A 27,964-nucleotide genomic window follows, 5' to 3' on the forward strand; every position below is an offset into this window, starting at 1 on the left:
TTATGAAAGGGAAATCATGTTTGGCAACTTTGCTGGAGTTCTTTGAGGATGTAACGAGCAGGGTGGATACAGGGGAACCAGTAGATGTGGTGTATTTGGATTTGCAGGAAGCATTCGATAAGGTGCCACATAAAAGGCACAAGATAAGAGTTCACGGGGTTGCAGGTAATATATTAGCATGGATAGAGGATTGGCCAACTAACAGAAAACAGAGAGTCGGCATAAATGCGTCATTTTCAAGTTGTCAAACTGTAACTAGTGGGATTCCGCAGGGACCAGTGCTGGGGCCTCAACTATTTACAATCTATATTAATGACTTGGATGAAGGGACGGCCAAAATAGCTGATAATACAAAGATAAGTGGGAAAGCAAGTTATGAGGAGGACGCAAAGAATCTACAAAGGGATATAGACAGGCTAAGTGAGTGGGCAAAAATTTGGCAGATGGACTATAATATGGGAAAATTTGAACTTATCCACTTTGGTAGGAAAAATAAAAAAGCAAATTATTATTTAAATAGAGAGAAATTACAAAATGCTGCAGTACAGAGAGATCTGGGTGTTCTTGTACACGAAATGCAAAAAGTAGGCATGCAGGTACAGCAAGTAATCAAGAAGGCAAATGGAATGTTGGCCTTTATTGCAAGGGGGATGGAGTATAAAAGTAGGGAAATCCTGCTACAACTGTTTGTAAGACCGCACCTGGAGTACTGCATATAGTTTTGATCACCTTATTTAAGGAAGAATATACTCGCATTGGAGGCAGTTCAGAGAAGGTTCACGAGGTTGATTCCTGAGGGGGTTGTCATATGAAGAAAGGTTGAGCAGGTTGGGCCTATACTCATTGGAGTTTAGAAGAATAAGTGATCTTATTGAAACATATAAGATTCTGAGGGGGCTTGACAGGGTAGATGCAGAGAGGATGTTTCCCCTCGTGGGGAATCTAGAACTAGGGAGCACAGTTTCAGAATAAGGGGTCGCCCATTTAAAACAGAAAACAGAAAACCTTCTCAGAGGGTTGTGAATCTTTGGCATTCTCTACCCCAGAGAGCTGTGGAGGCTGGGTCATTGAATATATTTAAGGTGGAGATAGACAGATTTTTGCATGATGAGGGATCAAGAGTTATGGGGAGAGGGCAGGGAAGTGGAGTTGAGGCCAGAATCAGATCAGCCATGATCTTATTGAATGGCGGAGCAGGCTCGAGGGGCCAAATGGCCAACTCCAGCTTCTATTTCTTATGTTCTGTTCTTATGAACTAAACGAAAAAGTGTCTGTCTGACACCGCTTTAAACACTTTGTCCACTAGTCCGTGGAAAAACCACCTTGCCTATCTCAAAGTCTTGTTATTATTTCCCCCGTTTGTTTCTGTGATTACATTCCAACCGTATCGTACAGTTTGTAGCTACTTTGTGTGCAGTGTACACAAAGCCGCTATTCATTGTCCTTTGCAGCCTTGAAACTGCTGCTATTCACCGCGGACTGCTTGATGTGTTTGGCCACCGGCTTGACAGAGCTGTCGACCTGCCTGCTCTGACCGAGTTCACATCTCACATCCGAGAACATTGATGCCGAGCAGGGCGGATTCAGGCGGAGGTTGATCAACGTTCCGATTCTCGTGACCCCCTCCGGCAGTTTCCCGCCGCCGACAATCTCTCGCCTCACCTGGCCCGCGGGTCAGCTGCTGCTTCCGGGAAAAGCCGGCGGGATCGCCGTGAGCTCGGGAGGCAACAGTATTTGGGCGGCGGTGCTGTTTTAGAGGGCTGGTATATGCGCCGCCATTGTGTTAGGTCTGCGAGCCGTTTGAACTGAAGTGGCGGCGAACGGCAATTTCAATCTGAGTCTTTACGCGTTGCGTGATGTGCGCTTCCGCGAGGGAGCAGCGTTCACAGGTCGAGTTCCGACACTGTAATCCAGCCCAGGCTCCCTCCGAGTGTTGCTCCCCATTGGGGTTGGGGATTTGGAGTATTTACTCTGAAATCTTATTGCGTGAGGCCGGCAGAAAGCCACGTACGGTACAGTATTTGTTTTTGTGTCGCGAGCGGACATGATGACAGTTCGCTTGCCCACACCGGACCCTTTGCCAGTCGCTGTTCTGACTGACCGTCCTTTCGATGGTGCGAGGACTGCAAACTGTGCAGGTGGCAGCTGCAGTAAGGAAGGGAAAATCGGGAGATCAGGGCAGACTGACGCAAGCTTTGCGAGGGTGGGGATGGCTGGGGTGGGGGGGAGGTGTTGGGGAAACTTGGTGGTGTAGTGGGCCAGAATGAGTCATCATACGGTGTTAATTGGTAGCAATATGACATTCTTAGTAAGTTACAGAGTCTGTCGATTGGAAATGTTACACTGCTGCATTAGGGGGCACTCGTGTGTGTGTGAGTGTGTGTGTGTGTGTGTGTGTGTGTGTGTGTGTGTGTGTGAGAGTGTGTGTGAGTGTGTGAGTGTGTGTGTGTGTGTGTGTGTGTGTGTGAGTGTGTGTGTGTGAGTGTGTGTGTGTGTGTGTGTGTGTGTGTGTGAGAGTGTGTGTGAGTGTGTGAGTGTGTGTGTGTGTGTGTGTGTGTGTGTGAGTGTGTGTGAGTGTGTGTGAGTGTGTGTGTGTGTGTGTGTGTGTGTGTGAGTGTGTGTGTGTGAGTGTGTGTGTGTGTGTGTGAGTGTGTGTGTGTGTGTGTGTTTGAAATTAACATAGAAAATAGGAGCAGTAGTAGGCCATTCGGCCCTTCGAGTCTGCACCGCCATTCAATATGATCATGGCTAATCCTCTATCTCAACACCATTTTCCCGCTTTTCCTCCATACCTCTTGATGCCTTTTGTTTCTAGAAATCTATCTATCTACTTCTTAAATATATTCAGTGACTTGCCCTCCACAGTCTTCTGTGGTAGAGGATTCCACAGGTTCACCACCCTCTGAGTGAAAACATTTCTCCTCATCTTGGTCCTAAATTTCCTACCCCGTATCCTGGCATATTACATTGAATTACACTGGATATACGGCACAGAAACAGGCCATTCGGCCCAACCAGTCCATGCCGGCGTTTATGCTCCACTCGAGCCTCCTCCCGTCCTTCCTCATCTAACTATCAGCATAACCCTCTGTTCCCTTCTCCCTCGTATGTTTGTCTAACCTCCCCTTAAATGCATCGGTACTATTCTCTTCAACCACTCCCTGTGGTAGCGAGTTCCACATTCTTGCCACTCTCTGGGTAAAGACGTTTCTGAATTCCTGTTTGATTTCTTGGTGACGATCTTTTATTGACGGCCTCTAGTTTTGCTCTTCCCCACAAGTAGAAACACTCTGGGGGCGAAATTCCCTTGTTGTGCACCTCCCGTTAGCGCCGCCAGGGGGCGCTAACGGGGCGTGAAACTGATTCCCCCCCGGAGGGGGTAGTGTCGAGGGAGCTTTACTCTGCACCTAACCCATACCATACCCGACTGACACTGCTTGATGTAGTAACTGGCGAAAATTAAAAAGGGTAAATATTCTATTCCAAAGCATTGGGGTTCCTCAACTACATGATCATGTAAAATGCATGCTCTGCTTGCAAATACTGCTGGAGCAGCTAATGATGTGGGCACCTACTAACGCATGGTATAACGTGCCGTGTTTGCGCCTGACTGCGTTTTCTTCCTCTAGCACAATCAGTACAGCTGCGGTCTGACTGCTATTCTTGGAGCTGTGAACGTGTGACTCAGATGCCATTCAGTAAAACGCTCCCTGCAGTCAAGTTACAAGCAAACTGGCACGGTGCCAGGCTGCAGCGAGCCTCGCTCAGTGCCACTGGGCTGCCCATGCTCCAGGGAGGGCAGCGGGCACACTCGGACTGTGCCCGGGCTGCAAATAACCAGCTGGGTCCGGCTTGTACAGTGCTGGTGCTGGGGGTGGTGTCCCTGCATCTCGATGGTCTCTCTGTGTGTCTCTCTGTGTCTGTCTATCTGTCTGTCTCTGTCTGAGTGTGTGTGTGTCTGTCAGTCCGTCTCTGTCTGAGTGTGTGTGTGTGTGTGTGTGTGTCTGTCTGTGTCTGAGTGTCTGTGTCTCTGTCTGACTGTGTCTGTCTGTGTGTGTGTCTGTCTGTCTGTCTCTGTCTGAGTGTGTGTCTGAGTGTCTGTCTGTGTCTGAGTGTGTGTCTGTGTCTCTGTCTGAGTGTGTCTGTCTGTGTGTCTGTCTGTCTCTGTCTGAGTGTGTGTCTGAGTGTCTGTCTGTATCTGAGTGTCTGTCTGTATCTGAGTGTCTGTCTGTGTCTGTCTGTGTGTGTGTCTGTCTGAGTGTGTCTATGTCTGTGTGTGTGTGTCTGTCTCTGTCTGAGTGTCTTTCTGTGTCTGAGTGTCTGTCTGTGTGTGTGTCTGCCTCTGTCTGAGTGTGTGTGTGTGTCTGCCTCTGTCTGAGTGTGTGTCTGTCTGAGTGTGTCTGTCTGTGTGTTTGTCTGTCTCTGTCTGAGTGTGTGTCTGAGTGTCTGTCTGTATCTGAGTGTCTGTCTGTATCTGAGTGTCTGTCTGTGTCTGTCTGTGTGTGTGTCTGTCTGAGTGTGTCTATGTCTGTGTGTGTGTGTCTGTCTCTGTCTGAGTGTCTTTCTGTGTCTGAGTGTCTGTCTGTGTGTGTGTCTGCCTCTGTCTGAGTGTGTGTGTGTGTCTGCCTCTGTCTGAGTGTGTGTCTGTCTGAGTGTGTCTGTCTGTGTGTTTGTCTGTCTCTGTCTGAGTGTGTGTCTGAGTGTCTGTCTGTATCTGAGTGTCTGTCTGTATCTGAGTGTCTGTCTGTGTCTGTCTGTGTGTGTGTCTGTCTGAGTGTGTCTATGTCTGTGTGTGTGTGTCTGTCTCTGTCTGAGTGTCTTTCTGTGTCTGAGTGTCTGTCTGTGTGTGTGTCTGCCTCTGTCTGAGTGTGTGTGTGTGTCTGCCTCTGTCTGAGTGTGTGTCTGTCTGAGTGTGTCTGTGTCTGTGTCTGTCTGAGTGTGTCTGTGTCTGTGTCTGTGTCTGTATCATTCAGACTTGCAGCCTGGTTAGGCCCCGAGACAATGAGTAATACCTGATATTTAAATAGCAGCGTTGATGATTAAAAAAACCACCAGCAATTTGAACGCCGCCGCAATGTTTAAATTTAAACGCCAACGCCAACGTGATGCGTGTGCTGGTCGCAACCTGTGTGAAAGGTCACGCATGTATACGAGGTGTGGGGCTGTCTGTGACCCGGGCAGGCACCAGGGACGTGTACAGCGGGCAAGGGACAGATGTGCGCCAGCTGATGGACAATGGGAAATAAAGGAATACGAATGGTAAGCTAAAACAACTTGCCTTGCACATAAGAACGTAAGAAGATAAGAAATAGGAGCAGGAGTAGACCATCTGGCTCCTCGAGCCTGCTCCGCCATTTAATAAGATCATGGCTGATCTCATCTTGGCCTCAACTCTACTTCCCTGCCCGCTCCCCTTACTTTATGGTGAGTACTACAGCGAATCGAATACGGCCAGGGTGATCTCCTGGACTAGTTTCGATCGCTTGGATGGGTCGTAAAGGAATTTTCCCAGATTTTTTTCTTCCCCCAATTGGCCTGGGTTTTTATCTGTTTTTTTTGCCTCTCCCAGATCACATGGCTCCGGTTGGGGTGGATTGTAGAATGTTTCGGTGCAAGGGGTGTCGCAGTTGTGTGGGGCGGACTGGTTGGGCCGGGTGCTCTTTGCCTTTACGCCATTGTTCATTGTTCATAGGTTTATATGTAACCTTCAGGGCTGCTGACCGAGGGCCGTGCGGCTGTTTGTCGGTCGGCGCGGACACGATCGGCCGAAATGGCCTCCTTCTGCGCTGTCAATTTCTATGTTTCTGAATGTAAGCAGATGTGGAAACCCTCATTTTGCCATCCAGATCCACTTTCAGGATCCAGTCTCATTATTTCGCCTCTCGTAGGCCTCGACCCCTGGTTGAATCATGAATTGATCCACTTCCCTTTTTATGCTTCACCTGAGTCAGTATTTACTGACACGGTCAGCGATTCTCCAAGGAGGCAGTTCAGAGAAGGTTCACCAGGCTGATTTCTGAGATGAAGAAAGGTTGAGCAGGTTGGGCCTGATTGGAGGTTAGAAGAATGAGAGGTGATCTTATTGAAACCTATAAGACTCTGAGGAGGCTCAACAGGGTAGATGCAGAGAGGATGTTTCCCCTCGTGGCGGAATCTAGAACTAGGGGACATAGTTTCAGAATAAGGGGTCGCCCATTTAAAATGGAGATGAGGAGGAATTTCTTCTCTCTCAGGGTTGTGAATCTATGGAATTCTCTACCCCAGAAAGCTGTGGAGGCTGGGTCATTGAATAAATTTGTGGAGATAGACAGATTTTTGAATGATGAGGGAGTCGAGGGTTATGGGGAGCGGGCAGGGAAGTGGAGTTGAGGCCAAGATCAGATCAGCCATGATCTTATTGAATGGCGGAGCAGGCTCAAGGAGCCAAATGGCTGACCCCTGCTCCTATTTCTTATATTCTTATGTAAGTTAAGACGTTTTAGCTTACGATCTCATCCTCTGCTTTGTCAGCTGTGGCTCAGTGGGTAGCACAATTGCCTCTGAGTCAGAAGGTTGTGGGTTCAAGTCCCACTCCAGGGACTTGAGCACAAAAAATCGAGGCTGACACTCTAGTGCAGTATTGGGGGAGTGCTGTACTGTCAGAGGTGCCCTGGCCAATATTTATCCCTCAATCAACATAACAAAAAACCAGATTATCTGGTCATTATCGCATTGCTGTGTGTGGGAGCTTGCTATGTGCAAATTGGCTGCTGTGTTTCCCACATTACAACAGTGACTACACTCCAAAAGAACTTCATTGGCTGTAAAGTGCTTTGAGACGTCCGGTGATCGTGAAAAGGTGCCATATAAATGCAAGTCTTTCTCTGTTTTCTTGCCTAGTTTTGTGTAGAATACCTCTCTACAGCCATGTTATCCACTCCCCACAGTGGGACGAGTCTATCTCTGTGGACCTGAGTGCATTCCAGTGTTTTGGTACATCAACAACAACTTGTATTTATATAGCGCCTTTAACGTAGTGAAACATCCCAAGGCGCTTCAGGAGTGTTATGCGATAGAAATTTGACACCGAACCGCGTAAGTAGAAATTAGGGCAGGTGACCAAAAGCTTGGTCAAAGAGGTAGGTTTCAAGGAGCGTCTTGAAGGAGGAAAGAGAGATAGAGAGGCGGAGAGGTTTAGGCAGTGAGTTCCAGAGCTTGGGGCCTAGGCAACAGAAGGCACGGCCACCGATGTTTGAACGATTATAATCAGGGATGCTCAAGACGGCAGAATTAGAGGAGCAGAATGCACCAAGCGTGGTCAAGGACCCCTTCAGACAGTTTATTTGCCTGGATTCTATATTTACATGAAGCCGTGTAACTTCACAACGGCACATATATTCTCATGCACAGTATGATCGAGCACTGTAAGCACACTGTCCCTCAAAGATGAGAAGTCGACTTGTTTCCTGCAGCCTGCAGAATATGATGTCAACTCTAGTGTTGTTGGGGTGGAAGATCTTATCGAGGGGAAAAAGAGCACTTGGCAAAGTATCCTTTGTGTTTTTCTGCCCATGATTGATATTTCTTTAAAAGTGTTAACTACGACTGCATTTATATCGCACCTTATTATGTCGAAACATCATAGAGTGCTTTGCTCAATGAATTAGTTTTGTTTTTGAAGTGTTGTCACAAGCACAACCACGGCAGCCACACTGTGCCAGATATGAGGGGACTGAGCAGTTAATGTGCTTTCGGTTGAGCGAGGAATGTTGGTCCAGGCCGGGGTGGAACACCTCTCTGCTCTTCTTCCAATAGTGCCAGGGGAGTCTTGAAGGTCCGGCTGAACAGGAAGCCTGGGCTTCAGTTTAACATCTGGTTAGAATGGTAAGCGGGTGAGTGCTCCGAATATCAGCAGGCGATCTGTCGAAGAGCAATGCACGATGGATAGAATGGCCTCCGTGTGTGTGTGGGAGCTTGCTGTGCGCAAGTTGGCTGCCGCGTTTCCTACATGACCACAGTGACCACACTCCAAAAGCACTTCATTGGCTGTAAAGCGCTTTGAGACATCCAGTGGTCGTGAAAGGTGCTATATAAATGCAAGCCTCCTTTCCTTCTGTGCTGTATGATTCTACGATGGGACTGGGAGAAGCGACTGAGTCTGGGGGGAGCCATTGGGATTAGCTTGGAGTTCTTTAGCGCGACTGTTCCTGGTCCTGCCTGTCTCTGTAAAAACCTTCCGGCAAGTGTCCCCTAATGTCATCAGCCCTTACTGCTTCAAATATTGCGTAGCAAAAGTATTTTTAAAAAAAACAGGAAGAAATTGCCCGGTTGTTACTGAGTTCACTCTCAATTATATAACTCCTTTCCCCGCACCCCTCCCCACCCATCTCACAGACCGTTTGGCCCAGTAAACTGGAGTCCTGTACTGCTAGGACTCTCTCACAGCGGCTCTTGGCGCACTCCCTGCACCTGGGGCTCGACCTGCCTGCAGATTGATCCCAGTATTCCTCACACTGTGTGTGTGTGTGTAAAGGAGCTTCTCCCAAAATATTTCACTTGCACACCCCTCCTGTCTACAGAACTCCGCTGTCGGTCGTCACGCTTTGTTTGTTTGCGCTGGCCTTTCCCCGACATAAACCCGGGCGCCCAGGTTTGCAGCAGAAACGGACAACGCAGGAACAGGAGGAGGCCATTCAGCCCCTCGAGATGGTTCAACTCGATCATTGGCTGATCTGCACCGCGACGCCATTTGCCCGCCTCGATGCCCAACCAAAATCTATCGATCTCCGGCTCGAAAGTTTCAATTGGACCCCAGCATCCACAGCCTTTGGGGGTACATGTGTCTTTCACATTCCCACCACCCAATGGGCCCAAGTTTCCACATGATTTGCGTCTGATTTTTAGGAGCAACTGGTGGAGAACGGACTATTTTAGAAATCGCAATTCTCCACATTTTTTTTTCTGCAGTTCTAGTCAGGTAGAACACTTCTGGTTTAGAACAGAATTTTTTCTTCAAAAGGGGGCGTGTCCGGCCACTGACGCCTGATTTCAAAGTTTCCACAGTGAAAATGTACTCCAAACTAAAGTAGAATGGAGCAAATGAAGATTTTTGTAGAACTGAAAAAACCTGTTCTACACATTAAAAATTCAGGCGCAGGTTACAAATTAGGCGTCCAGAACGAGGTGGGGGGGGGAAGGGAACTCATTAAATTCGACAATAAATCCTTATTTATACTTCTACAAATATTATACAAATAAATCCAACCTGAATAAGCATTTATAAGCCAAGAAAAGATTAAATAAACCATCTTCCTACCTGTGTGAAAGTGCTTCAGCCAGGGAGAATTCTGCAGCTGTTCGTGCCGCTGAGCGGGAGGGGGAGAGAGAGAGAGAGGGGGAGGGAGGGAGGGAGAGAGAGGGGGAGGGAGGGAGAGAGAGAGAGGGGGAGGGAGAGAGAGAGAGAGAGGGGGAGGGAGAGAGAGAGAGAGGGGGAGGGAGAGAGAGAGAGAGAGAGAGAGAGAGAGAGGGGGAGGGAGAGAGAGAGAGAGAGAGAGAGGGGGAGGGAGGGAGAGAGAGAGAGGGGGAGGGAGAGAGAGAGGGGGAGGGAGAGAGAGAGGGGGAGGGAGAGAGAGAGGGGGAGGGAGAGGGAGAGGGAGGGAGAGAGAGAGGGGGAGGGAGAGAGGGGGAGGGAGGGAGAGAGGGGGAGGGAGGGAGAGAGAGAGAGGGGGAGGGAGGGAGAGAGAGAGAGGGGGGAGGGAGAGGGGGGGGGAGGGAGGGAGAGGGGGGGGAAGGAGGGGGAGAGAGAGGGAGGGGGAGAGACAGGGACGGAGGGAGAGAGAGAGAGGGAGGGGGGAGGGAGAGAGAGAGACGGGGAGGGAGGGAGAGAGAGAGAGAGAGAGAGAGGGGAGGGAGGGAGGGAGGGAGAGAGAGGGGAGGGAGGGAGGGAGGGAGAGAGTGGGGGGGGGAGCGGGTCTCGGGTCTCGGGTCGGGTCGGGGCAGTGGGGGGGGGAGCGGGTGTCTGGGGGGGGGGGGGGGAGCGGGTGTCGGGTTGGGTCTGGTCGGCGGGGGGTGGGAACAGGAGCTGGCCGTGGGAGGAGCCTTATTCACGCAGCCCCAGTGAGGCCATTCAGCCAGGGCTAGGGGCTGCGTGCTTCGGGGCCCTCCCACACAGTTCGGCGCCTGGAGCTACTGTTTTCAGCGCCAGGACCTGGCTCCGCACCCCCACAGCTCGTGCTGGTTGCGCCGAGGGTCAGAGGACCTGTAAGTAGGTGGAGAATACCGAGGATTTTTTTAGGCTCCGTTTTAGGCGCGAAAAACGGACGCCCAGCTCGGAGGGGCGCAGTTTTTTTTTCTTGTGGAAACTTGGGCCCTTTGAGTGGAATCCCACACCCTGTAATTGCATCCTTCCACCACTGTTGGTGCTGTTGTCTCTCAGTTTTCATTCCTCAGCTTTCACTGCAGTGACACCCCGAGCTTCCAATCAACTCCTTTCCTGCTTTTAATTGTAAAATCAAAAATAATAACTTTTATTTGTATAGCGCCTTATAGCACAGTAAAACGACCCAAGACACTTCACAACAGTGTTGCAGACAAACAGATACATTTGACACCGAGCCACAGAAGAAATTAAGGCAGACGAACAAAAGCTTGTTTAAAGAGGGAGGTTTTAACGAGCGTCTTAAAGGAGGAAAGAGACGTAGAGGGGCGGAGAGGTTTAGGAAGGGATTTCCCCAGCTTTGGGGCCTAGGCAGCTGAAGGTACGGCCACTGATGGTGGAGTGATTATAATGAGGAATGTTGCTTTGGAGGCAGTTCAGAGAAGGTTCACTCGGTTGATTCCGGGCATGAGGGGGTTGACTTCTGAGGAAAGGTTGAGGAGGTTGGGCCTCTACTCATTGGAATTCAGAAGAATGAGAGGTGATCTTAACGAAACGTATAAAATTATGAGGGGGCTTGATAAGGTGGATGCAGAGAGGATGTTTCCACTGATAGGGGAGACTAGAACTAGAAGGCACGATCTTAGAATAAGGGGACGCCCATTTAGAACTGAGATGAGGAGAAATTTCTTCTCTGAGGGTTGTTAATCTGTGGAATTCGCTGCCTCAGAGAGCTGTGGAGGCTGGGACATTGAATAAATTTAAGACACAAATAGACAGTTTCTTAAACGATAAGGGGTTATGTGTAGCGGGCAGGGAAGTGAAGCTGAGACCATGATCAGATCAGCCATGATCTTATTCAATGGCAGAACGGGCTCGAGGGGCCGTATGGCCTCCTTCTGTTCCTATTCCTTATGTTCTTGCGTTCAAGAGGCCAGAATTTGAGGAGCGCAGACATCTTGTGGGATTGTGAGGCTGAAAAAGATTACAGAGATAGGGAGGGGCAAGTCCATGGAGTGATTTGTAAAGAAGGATGGGAATTTTGAAATCGAGGCATTGTTTAACCAATGTAGGTCAGTGAGCACGGGTGTTGGGTGATGATTTTAACTTTCAACGGTGGTGAAAATTGCCACTTCCAGCCTGCCTGATTTCTCTCTCCATTGTCTTTAGTGCTATCACCGAAAGCATTCTAGAGAAATAAGGACAGAATTCATTATTTTGAAGTGTGTTCTGCGTTATGTCAACCCGCTCTGTTCCAAGGATCCCTGCCCTCTAACCTCACTTCAGTTAAACTTGGTCTTGGAACTCCCTGTGGGCTCCACCACATGTGAGCGACTTGTCAATTTTGAAATTACTCTTTTGTCCGATGTACCTTATGTTCTCTGGTCCAATCTATCCTACTTTGAGGTAATATTCTAAACATTACATTAAGAAAGAACTTATATTTATATAGCGCCTTTCATGACCTCGGGACGTCATAAAGCGCTTTACAGCCAATTAAGTATTTTTGGAGTGTAGACACTGTTGTAATGTAGGAAAGGCAGCAGCCAATTTGTGCACAGCAAGCTCCCACAAACAGCAACATGGTAATGACCAGATCATTTGTTTCAGTGCTGGTGGATGAGGGATAATTGTGAGCCAAGACGCCAGGGAGGATTTCCCTGCTCTTGTTTGCCGTGGGATTTTTTTAGCTCCACCCAACAATACAGAGGAGTCCCCGGTTTAATGTCTCATCCAAAAGACGGATAGGCCACAACTTCCACTCTGGAAGAGTTGCGAAGGCCGAGAACTGGAACTGTTCCTCATTTTGGGCCCTTCTCCGCTGCTTCAATAATGCACATTTAACGTAACTTCACGACAGCACTCCCTCCTATTTTCTATTTAAATCAGTTGGATAATCTCAAACCAGTTCCCATTGGGCATGAGTACTCAGCACAAAATTGTCCTGACTTGTCTAAATGGACCCCGAGTTTATAGTCTGGCTCAGCGAGGTCATAAATAAATGAGTGCTGTGTGAGCTGGATACCTCACACTAACACAGTAGGATGTGGTTCGCAGAGGCTGGCTCAGAGTGCTTGAAATAGAACGACTTGCATTTATATAGCGCCTTTCACAATCTCCGGACATTCCAACGTGCAAAGAAGTACTTTTGGAGTGCAGCCACTATTGTAATGTAATTGTAATGGTGGCCAATTTGGGCACAGCAAGCTCCCACAAACAGGGATGTGATAAATGACCAGATAATCTTTTACCTCCACCTGAGAGAGCAGACGGGGCCTCGGTTTAACGTCTCATCCGACAGTGCGGCACTCCCTCAGCACTGCACTGGAGTGTCAGGCTAGATTAGGTGCTCAAGTCCCTGGAGTGGGATTTGACCCCACAACCTTCTGACTCGGAGGCGAGTGTACTGCCTACTGAGCCACATCCGTCACCTTTAAGGAGCAGAATGAGTTGCAAGTGAAAATGGTGGATGCTTTTGGCCGAAGGAAGAGACAAAGCTCCTTTAGCACGAACAACGTGAAACCAGGAAGCTGGCAGTGGTTCGTGGAGCTGCTGTGTTTTAGAAGCCTTGGTGGCTTTTCGAAGAGAGGCTCTAGGAGCAAATGTGCTCTTCTCTGATTTGCATAGCTGTGGCTTTGACGGAACGTGGTATCTATGAAGTCTCCTTGTCGGGGCGGGGCTGCACTTGCAGGACAGAATGGGACATCGTGCTCGCGTAGCGACAAAACACGATAAGATTAAAGACACATTTCAGTCCCTTCGAGGACAGAGATATCTCCCTGGCACAGTTGAAACTTGCAGTGTTTAAAAATATGTATTTCACAGTGATGAGCGTCTGGCTGCTCGGGGCTGGTGAGTTGTTAAACCTCCTTTCTGTGTGGCTATTTGTGCTTTTAATTAGTCCGCTGGTTGATGAGTAGCTTTTTACTTCCCAATATTCTCCCCTCTTCTCGTACTGGGGTCTGGTTCCACCCTGTGCAACCTCGCATTTGCAAGTCATTCTCCATGTGTGAGTCCAGGCTCTGAATGTCGCCAGGCTCTTTGACCAAGGGAGGTTTCACAGCTGAGTGTAAGTCACCCACCCTATGCATCTGTCCCTCTGCATCTCCATCTATCTGCCCGTACATATCTCTCTCTCTCTTTCCTCCATTTTTCTGTCTGTGTCTCCGTCTCTCAGCCATGACAGCCGTGGCTCAGTGGGTAGCACCCTCGCCTGAGTCAGAAGGTTGTGGGTTCAAGTCTCACTCCAGAGACTTGAGCACAAAAATCTAGGCTGACACTCCAGTGCAGTGCTGAGGGAACGCTGCACTGTCGGAGGTGCCTTCTTTCGGATGAGACGTTAAACCGAGGCCCCGTCTGCCCTCTCAGTTGGACGTAAAAGATCCCGCGGCACTATTTCGAAGAAGAGCAGGGGAGTTACCCGGTGTCCTGGCCAATATTTATCCCTCAATCAACATAACAAAAACAGATTATCTGGTCACTATCACATTGCTGTTTGTGGGAGTTTGCTGTGCACATGTTGGCTGCCACGTTTCTTGCATTAGAACAATGACTACACTTCAAAAGTATTTAATTGGCTGTAAAGCGCTTTGAGACGACCGGTGGTCGTGAAAGGAGCTATATAAACGCAAGTCTTTCTTTCTCTGTTTGCCTGCCCCGTTTCTATCTGATAAGAGAGGCTATAACGAGAGGTAAGCAAGCAGACTTTATGGGTAGAATTAAGAAATAGCAAAGGATTTAAGACTGTAGTGGGAGTTGTGTATAGGCCCCCTGGTAGTAGTAAGGAAGTTCTAAATTGTATAAATGCAGAGATTAGACAAGCATGTAGTTACGGCAGTAATGGGGGATTTTAACTTTCATATAGATAGGCATAAGCAGACTAGCACCTGTCAGAAAGGTAGCAAATTTCTCGTGTGTCCAAGATAGTTCTCTACAACAATACGTTCTAGAGACAATAAAGGGGCATGCCATATTAGATTCGTAATGAGTAATTAGCCAGATTTAGTTCACAGCCTTGCTATGCGTGAACATTTTTCTAATGGCGATCATAATATGATCGAGTTCAATGTAGTGTTTGAAAGAGAAACACGAAACAGCTGCTAAGATTCTAGATTTGGCCAAGGCCGACTTCAAAGGGATGAGCTAGAGACTATCCACAGTAAACTGGGCAAATTTGTTCATGGCAGATGTTCATAAATTTAATTTAAGGTGATCCAGAACCAGTTTACACCCCTGAGGGGCAAGAGGGCTACTTGCCAAAATACCAGCCATGGACGACTAAAGCATAAAACTAAAAGAGAAAGCATATTAAAAATGCAAAAACTGGCACAGATCCAGGCGAATGGGAGAGGTACAGTGAACAGCAAATATCATAAAATGAGCTAGAAAAAGGGAGTATGGAAGGAAGCTTGCACAGGATATCACAATCAACACAATTTGTTTTACAATTATATTAGGAAAAGGAGGGCAGCCAGGAGCAAGGTTGGCCCCTTTAAAAACAGTGATATTGTCACTGATAATGAGGAAATGGTGAATAAGGAAATGTTGAATAATTACTTTGCGTCAGTATTTACAGTAGAGAAAGAAAATAGCACGCCGGAAATCCCAAAGAAACTAAATCAGGGACAGGAACTCAGTAAATTGAATGTAAGTAAAATAACTGTAATGAAGAAAATAATGGCACTAAAGAGTGACAAGTCCCCAGGACCAGATGGTGTCCAGCCCAGGGTTTTAAAGGAAGTAAGTGAGCACTTTGTAAATGCCCTAACTATAATAATCCAAAGCTCTCGCGATTCTTGAACTGTTCCTTTAGATTGGAACATCGTACATGTCACTCCGCTATTTAAAAATGGTGAGAGAGAGAGAGACAAACCAGGGAATGATAGATCAGTTTGCCTAACATCTGTTGTTGGGAAATTGCTGGAGTCTATAATTTAGGATAGGGTGACTGAACATCAAGAACATTTTCAGTTGGTCAGAGAGAGCCAACATGCATTTGTCAAAGGTAGGTCATGCCTCTCTTTAAATTACAAGGCAACTCAGTCAGTCTCAACCCTCGAGGAAAGTACAGTACTCTGCACCGCATGCTAAAACATCTCAGATTTTCGACCGTATATATGTTTTGAATGATTCGACAAGTGTCAAAGGAAATGCAGACAGCAGCAGTCTGCAGGCCCAACAGCAGCTGTACAACAACCCAGTCGCATGCGAAATGTCACATAAGAAACACCCACCAAATTCACTGAATGTGTCAATTCATTAGAATGTGGGAACCATCAATGACTGGTGGTGACCTTTGCGTGATATCATTTGCTTTTTCTTCTGCTCACACACCGTCTGTTGCCGGCCCCTCCTGCTGCCCACTTACGTTGCCGATCTCCTGCAAACCTGCTGCTCTGTGATACTGCAGGCCAGACAAGCATGCGAGGCTGTTCAAAGATTACATTGGCATCTGAGGGCGTGGCTCTGCCCCGGGGTGTGGGGGACGCACGGCCCCATGGTACCCCGTGCTGAGGGACCCCCCCCCCCCCCGGTGTGCATAAGGGCCCCCCAGGAAAACATATTTGTGTCTCAGTGGATCAGGAGAGTGAAAGAAAGACTTGCATTTCTATAGCGCCTTTCATAGCCGCCGGACATCTCAAAGCGCTTTACAGCCAATGAAGTACATTTGCAGTGTGGCTACTGTCGTAATGTGGAAAACACGGCAGCCAATCTGTGCACAGCAAGCAACGTGATGATGACCGGATAATCTGTTTTTGTTACGTTGATTGAGGGATAAATATTGGCCAGGACACTGGGGATAACTCCCCTGCCGTTCTTTGAAATAGTGCCATGGGATCTTTCACGTCCACCTGAGAGGGCAGACGGGGCCTCGGTTTAACGTCTCATTCGCAAGAAGGCACCTCCGACTGTGCGGCGCTCTCTCAGCGCAGCACTGGAGAGTCAGCCGAAATTTTTTATGTGCTCAAGTTGCTGGAGTGGGACTTGAACCCACAACCTTCTGACTCAGAGGCGAGGGTGCTACCCACTGAACCACGGCTTATGGGCGTTAGGCGGAGGGCGCAAAGAATTCTGAATCTAGCTCTGGTTCTGCAGTTCTCCACTGCGTGGTGGGGGCAGGGGATTGGGGCCACTGGTGTCCCAGCTCTGTAAGCAGGGCACGGAACCATCCTCCCTTCCTTTGGAAGCACAGGAACACTGCAGGAAGCACCGGTACAGTATTAAAGGAGACCAATTTACTGCTGGAGAGGAGGGCAGCAGAGTGTGATCAGTGTTATATTACTGCTCTCTCACAGCATCAATATAATCAGCAATAACTTGCATTTATATAGCGGCTTTAGCATAGTTAAACATCCCAAAATGATTCACAGCAGCGTTGTTAGACAAACTTTCATACTGAGCCACATAATGTGTTACTAGTGTAAGGGGATAAAATACGGTCACTAGAGTGGAGACAGACTGATGGTCACTAAAGTGGATACTGAAGGTAGTGAATTGATCTGACACGTAAAATGGTCCAGATTAAAAGGGCTTATCAGTATTAGGAGGTTCTGAGGAATCGGGAGTTCCTCTGTTTCTATAGGGATTGTAATTGTATGTAAAACTCGCTTTTGTATATAAAGCATGCTTATACACTTGCTTGAATGGGTTTTAAGAAGGGCAAGCAGCAAAACTTGCTATGTTGCAAAGCCTGATGGTTAATAAACCATCCGGTGTATTAGCTTAGTACAGACTCATGGAAAGATACATATTCAGTACAGAACAAGGACAGTAACATGTTTAGGAACATAGATTATAGCAGCATGGGAACAGGATGGTATTGACTGGTAGTTTTGACTAGAGTTCTTGGGAGAGGATAAGGAGGCACCACCCTGGAAAACCAGGTTAATCAACACGTCATGAGGAACTGAGGCAAAGTTGTCACAACTGAATAACACATTCCGGGAGGGTGACATGTGATGGGAGATGGACAGTCTGAGCAGTTGGCCAATCGGGGTTTTGTAGGAGTGTCGCACACCTCAAAAAATGTGTAACTGTAATTGAAAACCTTTGTTCCGGGAAGTGTTCATGGGAACCCTTCCCCTGCATGCCGGAATAAAAACCGGTTAACCGAGGTTTCGTTTGAGTGATTCCGTGGTCGCTATGCGGACAGGCAGGTGTTACTTCCTTATATTAGGGAGTCCACCTTGAGGAAGAGAAGTCTTTTTACCCCAACACTAGGACAGGTGGTTTGAAAAAGAGGTAGGCCTTTAAGGAGCATCTTAAAGGAGGAGAAAGAGGTAGGGAGACGGAGAGGTTTAGGGAGGGAGTTCCAGAGCTTAGGGTTCAGGCAGCTGAAGGCATGGCCACCGATGGTGGGACAATGGAAATCGGGGAAGCACAAGGGGGCCAGAATTGGAGGAGCGCAGAGATCTCGGAGGGTTGTAGGACTGGAGGAGGTTACAGAGATAGGGAGGGGCGAGGCCATGGAGGGATTTAAACACAAGGGGTTAGCGAATTCGAGGCGTTGCTGGACTGGGAGCCGTTCGTCGAACCACAAGGCCAATAGGTGAATGGGACTTGGTGCGAGTTAGGACACGGGCAGTAAGGTTTTGGAGGTGTTCAAGCTTATGGAGGATGGAATATGGGAGGCTGGCCAGGAGAGCATTACAATAGTTGGGTCTGGCGGTAACAAAAAGCACGGATGAGGGTTTGAGCTGCCATTGGGCTGCGGCAGGGGCGGAGACGGGAGATATTACGGAGGTGGTGATGGAGAGGGTATTGTGGCCAATCACTCTGGTTCAGCCTCAGACAGCGATCAGGGAGCGGGCATCAGAGGTTTTAGACCGCTTGGTAAACTGGGCCAGTGGACGGCAGACATAGTGTTAACAAAAATAATGGAGCAGCAACAAAACAATGCTAAATGGAGCAGTGATACGGTGTGCTGATTAAGAAAGGATTATCATGGGTAATGCCTAGGAACCTCCAGCTCAGTGCTTAGCTGCAGGGCTTACCAGCTATTGGTTTCCAAAGGGACTTATGATCAATCTAAAGAGGTTTCACCCTTGCTGTATAAGGTATTGATCTGGCCAACCAGTGCAGTTCCAGTCACATAGGCATACGAGAAAGATCTTTGAACAAAGATATCTTCAGGAAGTAAGATTTTCGGTCGTGATGGTGGCATCTGGGCCTGTTTTCCGTAGAAAAACAAGGTGCTGTGGTGACCTTGTCAAGAGAATTAACAAAGGCGAGCTGGGAAATATTTCACTGTGGTGAAGGGTTGAAATACCAGGGGCTGCTAGCTTAAAAATTAACAAGTTCAGAGTGAGAAGGCGGCTTTTTTTGACAGAGGGACCAGAGATATGAAATGTGGAATAAGTGGCCTGAGAAAGTCATTGGCTATAATTGTGCTATAGGGGCGGTTAGAATGGGAGAAAGTGCATCGGTGGTTTTGAGATGGCAAATGGGGACAGGCTTGTTGAATCCAATTCCTATTACTGTAAACTTTGGAAAAAAGGGGAGAGACGGGTTCATGGATAAGGCATTTGGCAAACCTTTGGGGAGGGGGACAAGTGAGTAGGACCGAATGTCAGGTTGACGATACGCGATGGATGTGTGATGGTTTATGCCACAACATGGCTCAAAATAAAAGCTCGCCATAAAGACAGACTTGCATTTATATAGCCTTTCATGACCTCTGGACATCCCAAAGCGCTTCACAGCCAATGAAGTATTTTTGAAGTGTGGTCACTGTTGTAATGTAGGAAACACGGCAGCTAATAAGACCCCACAGACAGCAATGTGATAATGACCAGATCATCTGTTTTTGTTATGTTGATTGAGAGATAATATTGCCAAGGACACTAGGGAGAACTCCCCTCCCCTTCTCTAGTTCAGAAGGTTGTGTTTTCAAGTCCCACTCCAGGGGCTTGAGCACATAAATCTAAGCTGACACTCCCAGTGCGGTGCTGAGGGAGTGCTGCACTGTTGGAGGTGGCGTCTTTCCGATAAAACGTTACCGAGGCCCCGTCTGCCCTCTCAGGTGGACGTAAAAGATCCCATGGCACTATTTTGAAGAAGAGCAGGGGAGTTCTCCCCGGTGTCCTGGCCAATATTTATCCCTCGATCAACATTTTTTTTAAAAAACAGATTATCTGGTCATTATCACATTGCTGTTTGTGGGAGCTTGCTGTGCACAAACTGCCTGCTGCGTTTCCCACATTACAACAGTAACTACACTCCAAAACTACTTCATTGGCTGTAAAGTGCTTTGAGATGTCCGATGGTTGTGAAAGACGCTATATAAATGCAAGTCTTTCTTTCGAAATAGTGCCGTGGGTTCTTTGACTTTTTCGGTTTACATAGAAAATAGGAGCAGTAGTAGGCCATTCGGCCCTTCGAGCCTGCACCGCCATTCAACATGATCATGGCTGATCCTCTATCTCAACACCATATTCCCGCTTTTTCCCCAGACCCCTTGCTGCCTTTTTCTAGAAATCGATCCATCTCCCTCTTAAATATATTCAATGACTTGGCCGCCACAGCCTTCTGTAGTCGAGAATTCCACAGGTTCACCACCCTCTGAGTGAAAAAAATTCTCCTCATCTCGGTACCTAAATTTCCTACCCCGTATCCTGAGACTGTGACCCCTTGTTCTAGACTTCCCAGCCCGGGGAAACATTCTCCCCACATCCAGTCTGTCCAACCCCGTCAGAATTTTATATGTTTCAATGAGATCAGTGGAACCATCCTCTCTGCATTCTTGTCAAGCTCCCTCATAATCTTATACGTTTCGATAAGATCACCTCCCATTCTTCTGAGTTTAACATCTCATCCGAAAGATATCTGCTCCTTCAGGGCTCCTTCAGTACTGGCGCTGGGAGAGTCGGCCTAGATTTTGAGATGCTTCATTGTCAAGCTGGTATCTGCTTACGTGACAGTTGAGTAAGGGGTAAGCCATTTAGGACCGAGATGAGGAGAAACTTCTTCACTCAGAGAGTTGTGAACCTGTGGAATTCCCTACCACAGAAAGTTGTTGAGGCCAGTTCGTTAGATATATTCAAAACAGAGTTAGATGTGGCCCTTATGGCTAAAGGGATCAAGGGGTATGGAGAGAAAGCAGGAAAAGGGGTACTGAGGTGAATGATCAGCCATGATCATATTGAATGGTGGTGCAGGCTCGAAGGGCCGAATGGCCTGCTCCTGCACCTACTTTCTATGTTTCTATGTTTCCATAACGGAGCTTCCAATGTTGTCCCATTTTCTCTTTTTTTTTTGCACAGGACGTTTATCCGCGAGGAGGTTAAAGATGGAGCCTCTCTGGATCTGGCGGGCGCTCTGAGATGGTCGGTGGGAGCACACGATTGGATGCCCTGGCGAATGTGCGACGTCCCGAGCCGCCTCAATTCCCGCGCTGTCTGCCCGAGCCCCCCACCCACTTTCGCACCTTCCGCAACGAGGAGCGGGAGATTGTCGACCGGACCCTGTGCTCCCTGCACGAGAGCGGATTTTACTGGGGGCCCCTGCCCGTCGATCGGGCTCACGCCCTGCTGGCAGCGGCACCCGTGGGCACCTTCCTGGTACGGGACAGCACCCAGGCCGACTACCTGTTCAGCCTGAGCGTGCGGGCCGAGAAGGGGCCAGTCAGCATGCGCATCATGTTCAAGCTGGAGCACTTCTGGTTCAACAACGCCCACTTTGACTGCATCGTGCGGTTGTTGGAGTACTGCGTGGACAGCACACGGGCCAAGCCCTTCCTGTTCGAAGGCGGTGACTCTGTCGTCTTCTGCAAACCGCTGCGGAAAAACCCCGTGCCGAAACTGCAGCAGCTGTGCAGGAGGAAAATAGTCTGCCACTTCGGGATGGAGGGGATGCGGAAACTTCCCCTGGTGCCCGCTCTCCGCAAGTACGTCGAGGAGTTCCCCTTCAAAATGTAGTTTCCCCGAGTGCAGGGATTGCTGGTTTTTTTCTGTCTGTGGAGTGCCCGGTCTGGGATTGACCGCTGGGAACAACCAATCAGCGTGGAGCACGGGCACGGGGGGGGGGGGGTGGGAAACCTGCAAAGGCGCCGACAACCCTCGCTCTGTCCCCTTCGCCGTCTGCTCTGGGCGACGGGACCCGCCCGTGGGGTCGGGCCGTTTGGTGGCGTCGTGGAGCAGTGCTGTTTACAGTCAATGTGCAGTCAGGCAAGGACCCTTGTTGCAATGGGACGCCTGCTGTACGGAGCCCGCAAAGTCCACCGCAGCAGACGCCTGCTGGGTGGGCGAGGAAGGCTGGAACAGGAGAATGTTTTTTGGGAGAAGCCTTTCGAAAGATGTGCAGAAATAATCATCATTCTTTCAAGGAAGACTGCATTTTGTGGTTTCACTCGAAACCAGCACTGATGCATATTTAATTATGCAAAAGCATTACTGTATTAGAATGAGTTATTTTATCAAATATTTTTATTTTATATATATATAGATATATTTTAATATGTAATTAAGAAAAATTGAACAGATTGGCCCGGATGTGGCCAGCGATGTTCAAAGCCTTGGTACAGATGGCTTTGGTTGAAGAAACATTGGTTCGAACCAAGATGACCTGTTTGGTGCATCTCCATATGCTCTTGCCTCAGGAGTGTTGCAATTGACCCTCGGTGGGCTGGGGTGGGCAATCTGCCCCCTTGCGGGATGTTGGGTTTGAATGCGATCAGCCTCTGGAGCGCCGCCCTGCGGGCGACCAGCCCACCCGCCCTCGCTGCCCAATCTCTTGCATGGAAGAATGGCGACTCGGACGATAAAGTGTAGCCCGCCTGGGGGCAAAGTACCCCAGCTAGATGCCGTGTCCTTGGGGGGGGGGCGGGGAAGAGGAGGGTGACCTGGTATGAAAACAGAAGGAATTGCTCAATGGGGAAAGGATCAGGGTCGGGATAAATGTAATCAATAAGCAGTGGCTCTTCGAGTCTCAACGCAAAGAGCGTGAAGAGGTCAAGCGCAGGCAGCGGAAGGAGCGCGCGGCAAACCAGCCCCACCCACCCCTTCCCTCGACAAATGTCTGTCCCAACTGTAACAGGGTCTGTGGCTCTCGTATCAGACTGTTCAGCCATCAAAGGACTCACTTTGGGAGTGGAAGCAAGTCTTCCTCGACTCCGAGGGACTGCCTGTGATGATGGAATGATCAGGAGAAATCTGTCAATTACAGAGGCGTGCTTGGCGTGCAACAGCTAAGCCGACCGTTAAAGCTGTCAGCACCTACCAGGGGGGCAAAACCGAGTTGAAATAAGGGTGGAATAAGTCTTCGCCTAAAACGGCAACATTGTGAATCAGAGCCTGAGCCAGATGGAAAGGACAATCAGGCATGGTGTAAAGCGGGCTTTGATTCACGATGGAGGCTATTTGCTGCCAGTGAGTCTCCGTCTGTACTGGGAATGTCGAGTCCACACTGGTCTAACCGTCCCTCAGCCTCCTCTCATTTGTCCTCTGTGACCATTTAGAAGATTAACAAGTAGCAGGGTGTGCTTGGACACAATGGCCAGCCCAATAATGGAATTACAGTGCTATTCTGAAGGTTTCTCTTCAAGTCGTTCGTTGCGTCGAAAGTTGGCATTGCAGCAAGTGACGCCTCTCCTAGATCAAGAGCAGATTAATAGAAGAACATAAGGGCGCTCTGCAGTGCAACTTGTACTTGTCCCCATCAAACACACACAATATGTCCAATCTGCAACTTTATACCCAGCCTATTGCATCTCTTGATGAAAAGTTTGGGATTAATTTTCCTTGCTCTGCCTCCTAAATACATTTAATAAAATTCCCAGGCCATCTATCTAGCCTTGCATCCTAGACGATCCATCTTTTGGCAAGTTGCCTTCCTTGGCTTGGCAACCTCCTCGATCTCAGTAGCTCCGGAACCACCTTGCACTTCCGTCGTGTATTTAAAAAGCCTTCAGTCCAGTTTCGTCTCGATCGCAGATTTCTTTCCAAGCCGTCAGCGCATCTTGTGCGAACACAATCTCCAGCCTTCCATCCTCGATGCCCAGCATATGTGTGAGCACATTGACCATCATTATTACGTGGAGCCCTTCAGCTTTTGGTACTCAGATTTTTATTTTTTTAATTGTTTGTTAATAAAGAAAGTAAATAGTTTTATAACCATTCTTAAAATGATTTCTAGTGTTGAATGTCAGGGTTATTATGGGAATCATAATTCCAACCACAGTGAAAGTTGGGATATCGAATGACAGCTAGTTACCACCTGACAGCCTCGATCATGTGATGCCTGTCATGTGACAGTCACATGATCAATGGACTACTTCACTCTTGTCCGAGCTGCCATGTTACCCCAGTTCCAAAACCAGATAGAGGGAAGGGCCAGGGTTTGGGGTCCAGTGTCAATGTTGCTGTGGGTACGAATTCACTGAAAACCTTAACACCTCCACCTCCCAAAAACACAAGACCAAATTGAACAAATCGGACTTCTCTTTTTTTTTAAATCAAGACATTTCGGGATCCTCATTACATTCCGGGGACAGGCTGCTGAGAAAGGAGGCTTTGCAACTGGGTAGGTGGCAACCCTGAGAGAGAATAGCTGGCACCTTTAGGTTCTGGGGTAGTCTGTGCGTCTTAACCACAGCACAGCCTTTGATACTGTAGAAGTCTATATCCCAGGTCCCAAGCAATTGCCTTTTTTGTGACTTAATTAAAAAGTTTATTGTTTGTCTGAAAAGGGCAGTGTCTGGCTTACATGATGATTCCCTCCCTCCGCCTCGCCCCCCCCACCGCCCCCCTCCTTTTTTGTTGAAACTTCTACAAGGATTGAATATCTTCCAATGAAAACATTGGACAACTTCAGAATGGAGCAGATAAAACACAATTTTGGGCTGGCCATTCCACTTCACATCGCTGGCCTTCTGGGCATGTGTGGATGACCACTGACCTCCCGAAATGCGGGAAAAGCTGTCCACCGAAAAAAGAAAAAAATCGCATGCGCAGAAGGCCGTTGCTAGGCAAGCTTTTGCATTCCACATCACTGGCCCATCGCTGGGCACGTAATATCGCTGGCCTATCGCTTTGTCCATTTAACATCGCTGGCCTATCGCTGGGCCCACGTAACATTGCTGGTCTATCGCTGGGCCCACATAACATCGCTGGCCTATCGCTGGGCCCACATAACATCGTTGGCCTATCGCTGGGCCCACGTAACATCGCTGGCCTATCGCTGGGCCCACGTAACATCGCTGGCCTATCGCTGGGCCCACGAAACATCGCTGGCCTATCGCTGGGCCCACATAACATCGCTGGCCTATCACTTCGCCCATTTAACATCGCTGGGCTATCGCCGAGGCGAAAATCGCGGACCAAAAAACGGGCGATGTACCAGCAATCAGTAAGGCTGACACATCGCCAAGGCTGGAACATTGCCCATTTTTTGGGTGATAGCCAGCAAAGTGGAAAGTCTAGTCCCTTCCCTCTGTGTTGCCCTGTTAGTATCCAATAACTCTGGACACAGAACAGTGCCTCTACTCTTACATTGAGACCTCTCCATTATCCAGACTCTGCACCTATGCAGTCGTTCTGAACGAGATCGGTGAATCAGTGGCTGTCGTACGTAGTTACAGTTAACTTTGTGCTGAAGTCTTGACCAGCAACTGAGTGGTCCCGTAATAGAGATCAGCGAGCCAGGGAGAAAATGTATTCATCCCCCTCGGAGTCCACAGGGCAAGACTTCAGCTGCTTGTTCTCGAACTTTTCACCCTCCAGAATGATGCATCGCTGTTGCCCTCCGTCTGAAGGCTTTGCAAAGGGGTTGCAAGAATTGGCCTTGGTAACCCTGGGCTAGGGGAGGAGGGGACATCAGTCCTAGTTCCTGGTCCTGGCTGCTGTCCGATGACCCTGTGTGAGAAAGTGTACTTGTGCGAGGAACAGGCGGGAGGGCACAGAATAGGCCTGGGATGCCATGGTTGCCATGGTTGAACAGTTTGCCAGCGCTCCTTGTCTCAGCACTTGCAGGAAGGAGGGTGAAAAATCATAGCGGGGGGTGAGTGGGGGGGGGTGCATAAGCAAGAAAGAATTGTTGAAACTATTTGGGATTTTGCTTCCACAGTTTTTCAGGTCGGCATTACACGTCCTGATAACCTCTTCCCTTGTTCTTTTGACGGAGGTCTTGAACTCTTCCCGAATTTCCTGATCAAAACCTCGGATCATTTTGTACTCCCCTACAAGAGATTGCGATGTATGTGTGTTTGCGTGTGTTTGATGACCCATGGCAAACCCTTTCCCATTCCCTTTGGAGCCACCTCAGGAAGTTTCCTCGTCGAACTGCACTAAATTCTGCATAAAATTCCAGAAAAGACACTAAGGGGGCAAAATTGCCCCGTGTTAGCGCCTCTGGGAGATGCTAATGGGGTGCAAAGGTGTTTTCGCCCGGGAGAGGAGGGCCTCCTGGGAAATTGGCCCGGAGGTTTTGGGGGGGGGGGGGCGCTGTCCTGGTAGCGCCGCGCCCCGTGGTAAGAGCCCCAGGCTGGTGTGCAACCGGCGATGACGAAGGGGAGGCCTTTCACGCCCCGGGCCACCATGTTTATTTGTCGGCCGACTCTTGGGTCGGTCCGATAATGGCGGCCCGCGCGTCGAGCGGACCGCCATCGTGCAGCCCGGCGCTACGTTTTGGGTGCCTGGGCCGCTGGCCCGGTCGAGCACATCCCTGCTGGTCCAGTGGCGGCCACCAAAGAGACTTCAGATCATGTAAAATTGGGGGAATAGAAAAAAAATCACTTGGTTTGTGAACCACAAAGTTTAAAGTTTACAATGTCCATTTGCACCAAGTGCAATTTAGCTGCTCCGTGTCATTATTGTTCTGCACATGTACAGAATATTTATTGCGAGCAAAATAAAAAATTATTTGTATTAACCTGGCTTGTGATGCTGCCTTTTCTTTGTTGTTTTAGGTGCCCTCCCGCACCGCGTGTGGGCTGATGTGGGCGGGCGGCGGGAGGGGATTGCAAAAGGGGTGCGGTCATCTCAAATAAGCTGGTTTGGTCTGCACCAATTTGGCTGGGCCTTGGAATAAAGGCCGGTGGGAATGGCAGCGAATAAACTCTCGCCCTGTTTGTCGGAACTTTCCTCCTTCGCTATTTAAGCCTTCATTTCTACTTTCCTTCAAATGGGTTTAAATAGTGGAAGAGGCTGTTTCATAGAGGCCAGCTGAGTGCCTGTTCTCAGACATCCCACTGTATGATTTCAAGGTCTGCAATGGGATTAAACACCTTTCCAAAGTCCGTTTTCCTCAGTGGGCAGCACTTTGGCTCTGAGTTAGAAAGTCGTGGGTTCAAGCCCCAATCGCGGTGGCTATCTATTGCTGCCTTGGCCTAGCTTTTACTGGGCAGCAATAGCCCCAAAATGGGGTCGTTGGGTTTAGCGCCCCGTTGGCATGGCGATGCGGCCTGCTCCATTTTGAATGGGGCCTACTGCCGGGTGTCCGAAGCATGTCGGGCGACGGCCGTCCCTTTTGATATGGAGATCAGGGTCCTCACACGTAACTAGGACCCCGATCGCCATTTTAGGTCAGGACCACGGGAGATGGAAGAGGAGAGTGATTCTTTGGGGGTGGGGGGGCACAGAAATAATCTGGGTCGTTGCCGCCCCGGGACCCCCACCTTCATGATCGGAGCCCCCGATCTCAAACTTAGCTTGCGGGTGGCTGCCCTGGCTCGATCATGAGGTCTCAATCCGTGGACCCTGTTTGGCTCCCTGTGGCTTGCCTGTCTACGTTAAATGAGGCCGGGGCACCTCAAAATCGCGAATGCCTCTGTGCCGCTGTAAAAGGTGGCCAATCAGCACCGGCCAATTAACAAAATGTTAAAACCAACACCGAGGACCTTAGCATGTAATCTAGGCTGACACCTCCGTGCAGTGCTGAGGGAGTGCCGCACTGCCAGAGCTGCTGCCTTTCAGATGTGACGTTAAAGGATCCCTTAGCACTATTCGAAGACGAGCACTGGAGTCCTCCCGGTGTGCTGATCAACATTCATCGCTCGATCAACACTTAAAAGTCATTAATGTAGATTGAAAAATAGTTACTAGTTACTGTTTGCAACTCATCTCATTGTGGTTTATGGGACCATGCTGTGCGCAAATTGGCTGTCACATTTCCCTTCAGTACAATAGTGACGAGACTTTGAGTTCTTTGAGGATGGAACGAGCAAGGTGGATAAGGGGGAACATGGTGTATTTAGATTTCCAGAAGACATTCGATAAGGTGTCCCACCTGTGACAGAGTCTGTGGCTCTCGTATTGGACTGTTCAGCCACCAAAGAACACACTTCAGGAGTGGAAGCAAGTCTTCCTCGATTCCGAGGGACTGCCTATGATGACGACACAAAAGGTTACTGCACAAGATAAAAGTTCACGGGGTTCGAGGTGATATATTAGCATGGATTGGCTAACTAACAGAAAACAGAGAGTCGGGATAATCGGGCCATTTTCCAGTTGGCAAACAGTAACCAGTAACTATTTACAATCTATATTAATGACTTGAATGAAGGGACAGAGTGTAATGTAGCCAAGTTTGCTGATGATACAAAGATGGGTGGGAAAGCAAGTTGTGAGGAGGACACAAAAATACTGCAAAGGGATATAGACAGGCTAAGTGAGTGGG

General features: G+C 48.8%; 1 protein-coding gene across 3 annotated transcripts in view; it reads left to right on the plus strand.

Moving 5' to 3' along the window:
• The window catches only part of LOC139229979 (suppressor of cytokine signaling 1-like), a 63,410-nt gene extending 37,192 nt beyond the window's left edge, over nt 1-26,218 (plus strand). The window contains exons 2-3 of one of the 3 annotated variants that reach the window (XM_070861677.1): nt 5,028-5,259; nt 20,617-26,218. In XM_070861677.1, the coding sequence (XP_070717778.1) occupies nt 20,677-21,270 (594 nt within the window). In that variant the 5' untranslated portion in view covers nt 5,028-5,259; nt 20,617-20,676 and the 3' untranslated portion in view covers nt 21,271-26,218. Of the gene's footprint in view, nt 1-5,027; nt 5,260-12,798; nt 13,208-20,616 lie in introns of those variants that run through there. The other 2 variants (XM_070861675.1, XM_070861676.1) reach the window with 2 other exon arrangements.
• Nucleotides 26,219-27,964: the final 1,746 nt, after the last annotated feature.

This window comes from Pristiophorus japonicus, chromosome 19, assembly GCF_044704955.1.
Source record: "Pristiophorus japonicus isolate sPriJap1 chromosome 19, sPriJap1.hap1, whole genome shotgun sequence".
Taxonomy (NCBI): domain Eukaryota; kingdom Metazoa; phylum Chordata; class Chondrichthyes; family Pristiophoridae; genus Pristiophorus; species Pristiophorus japonicus.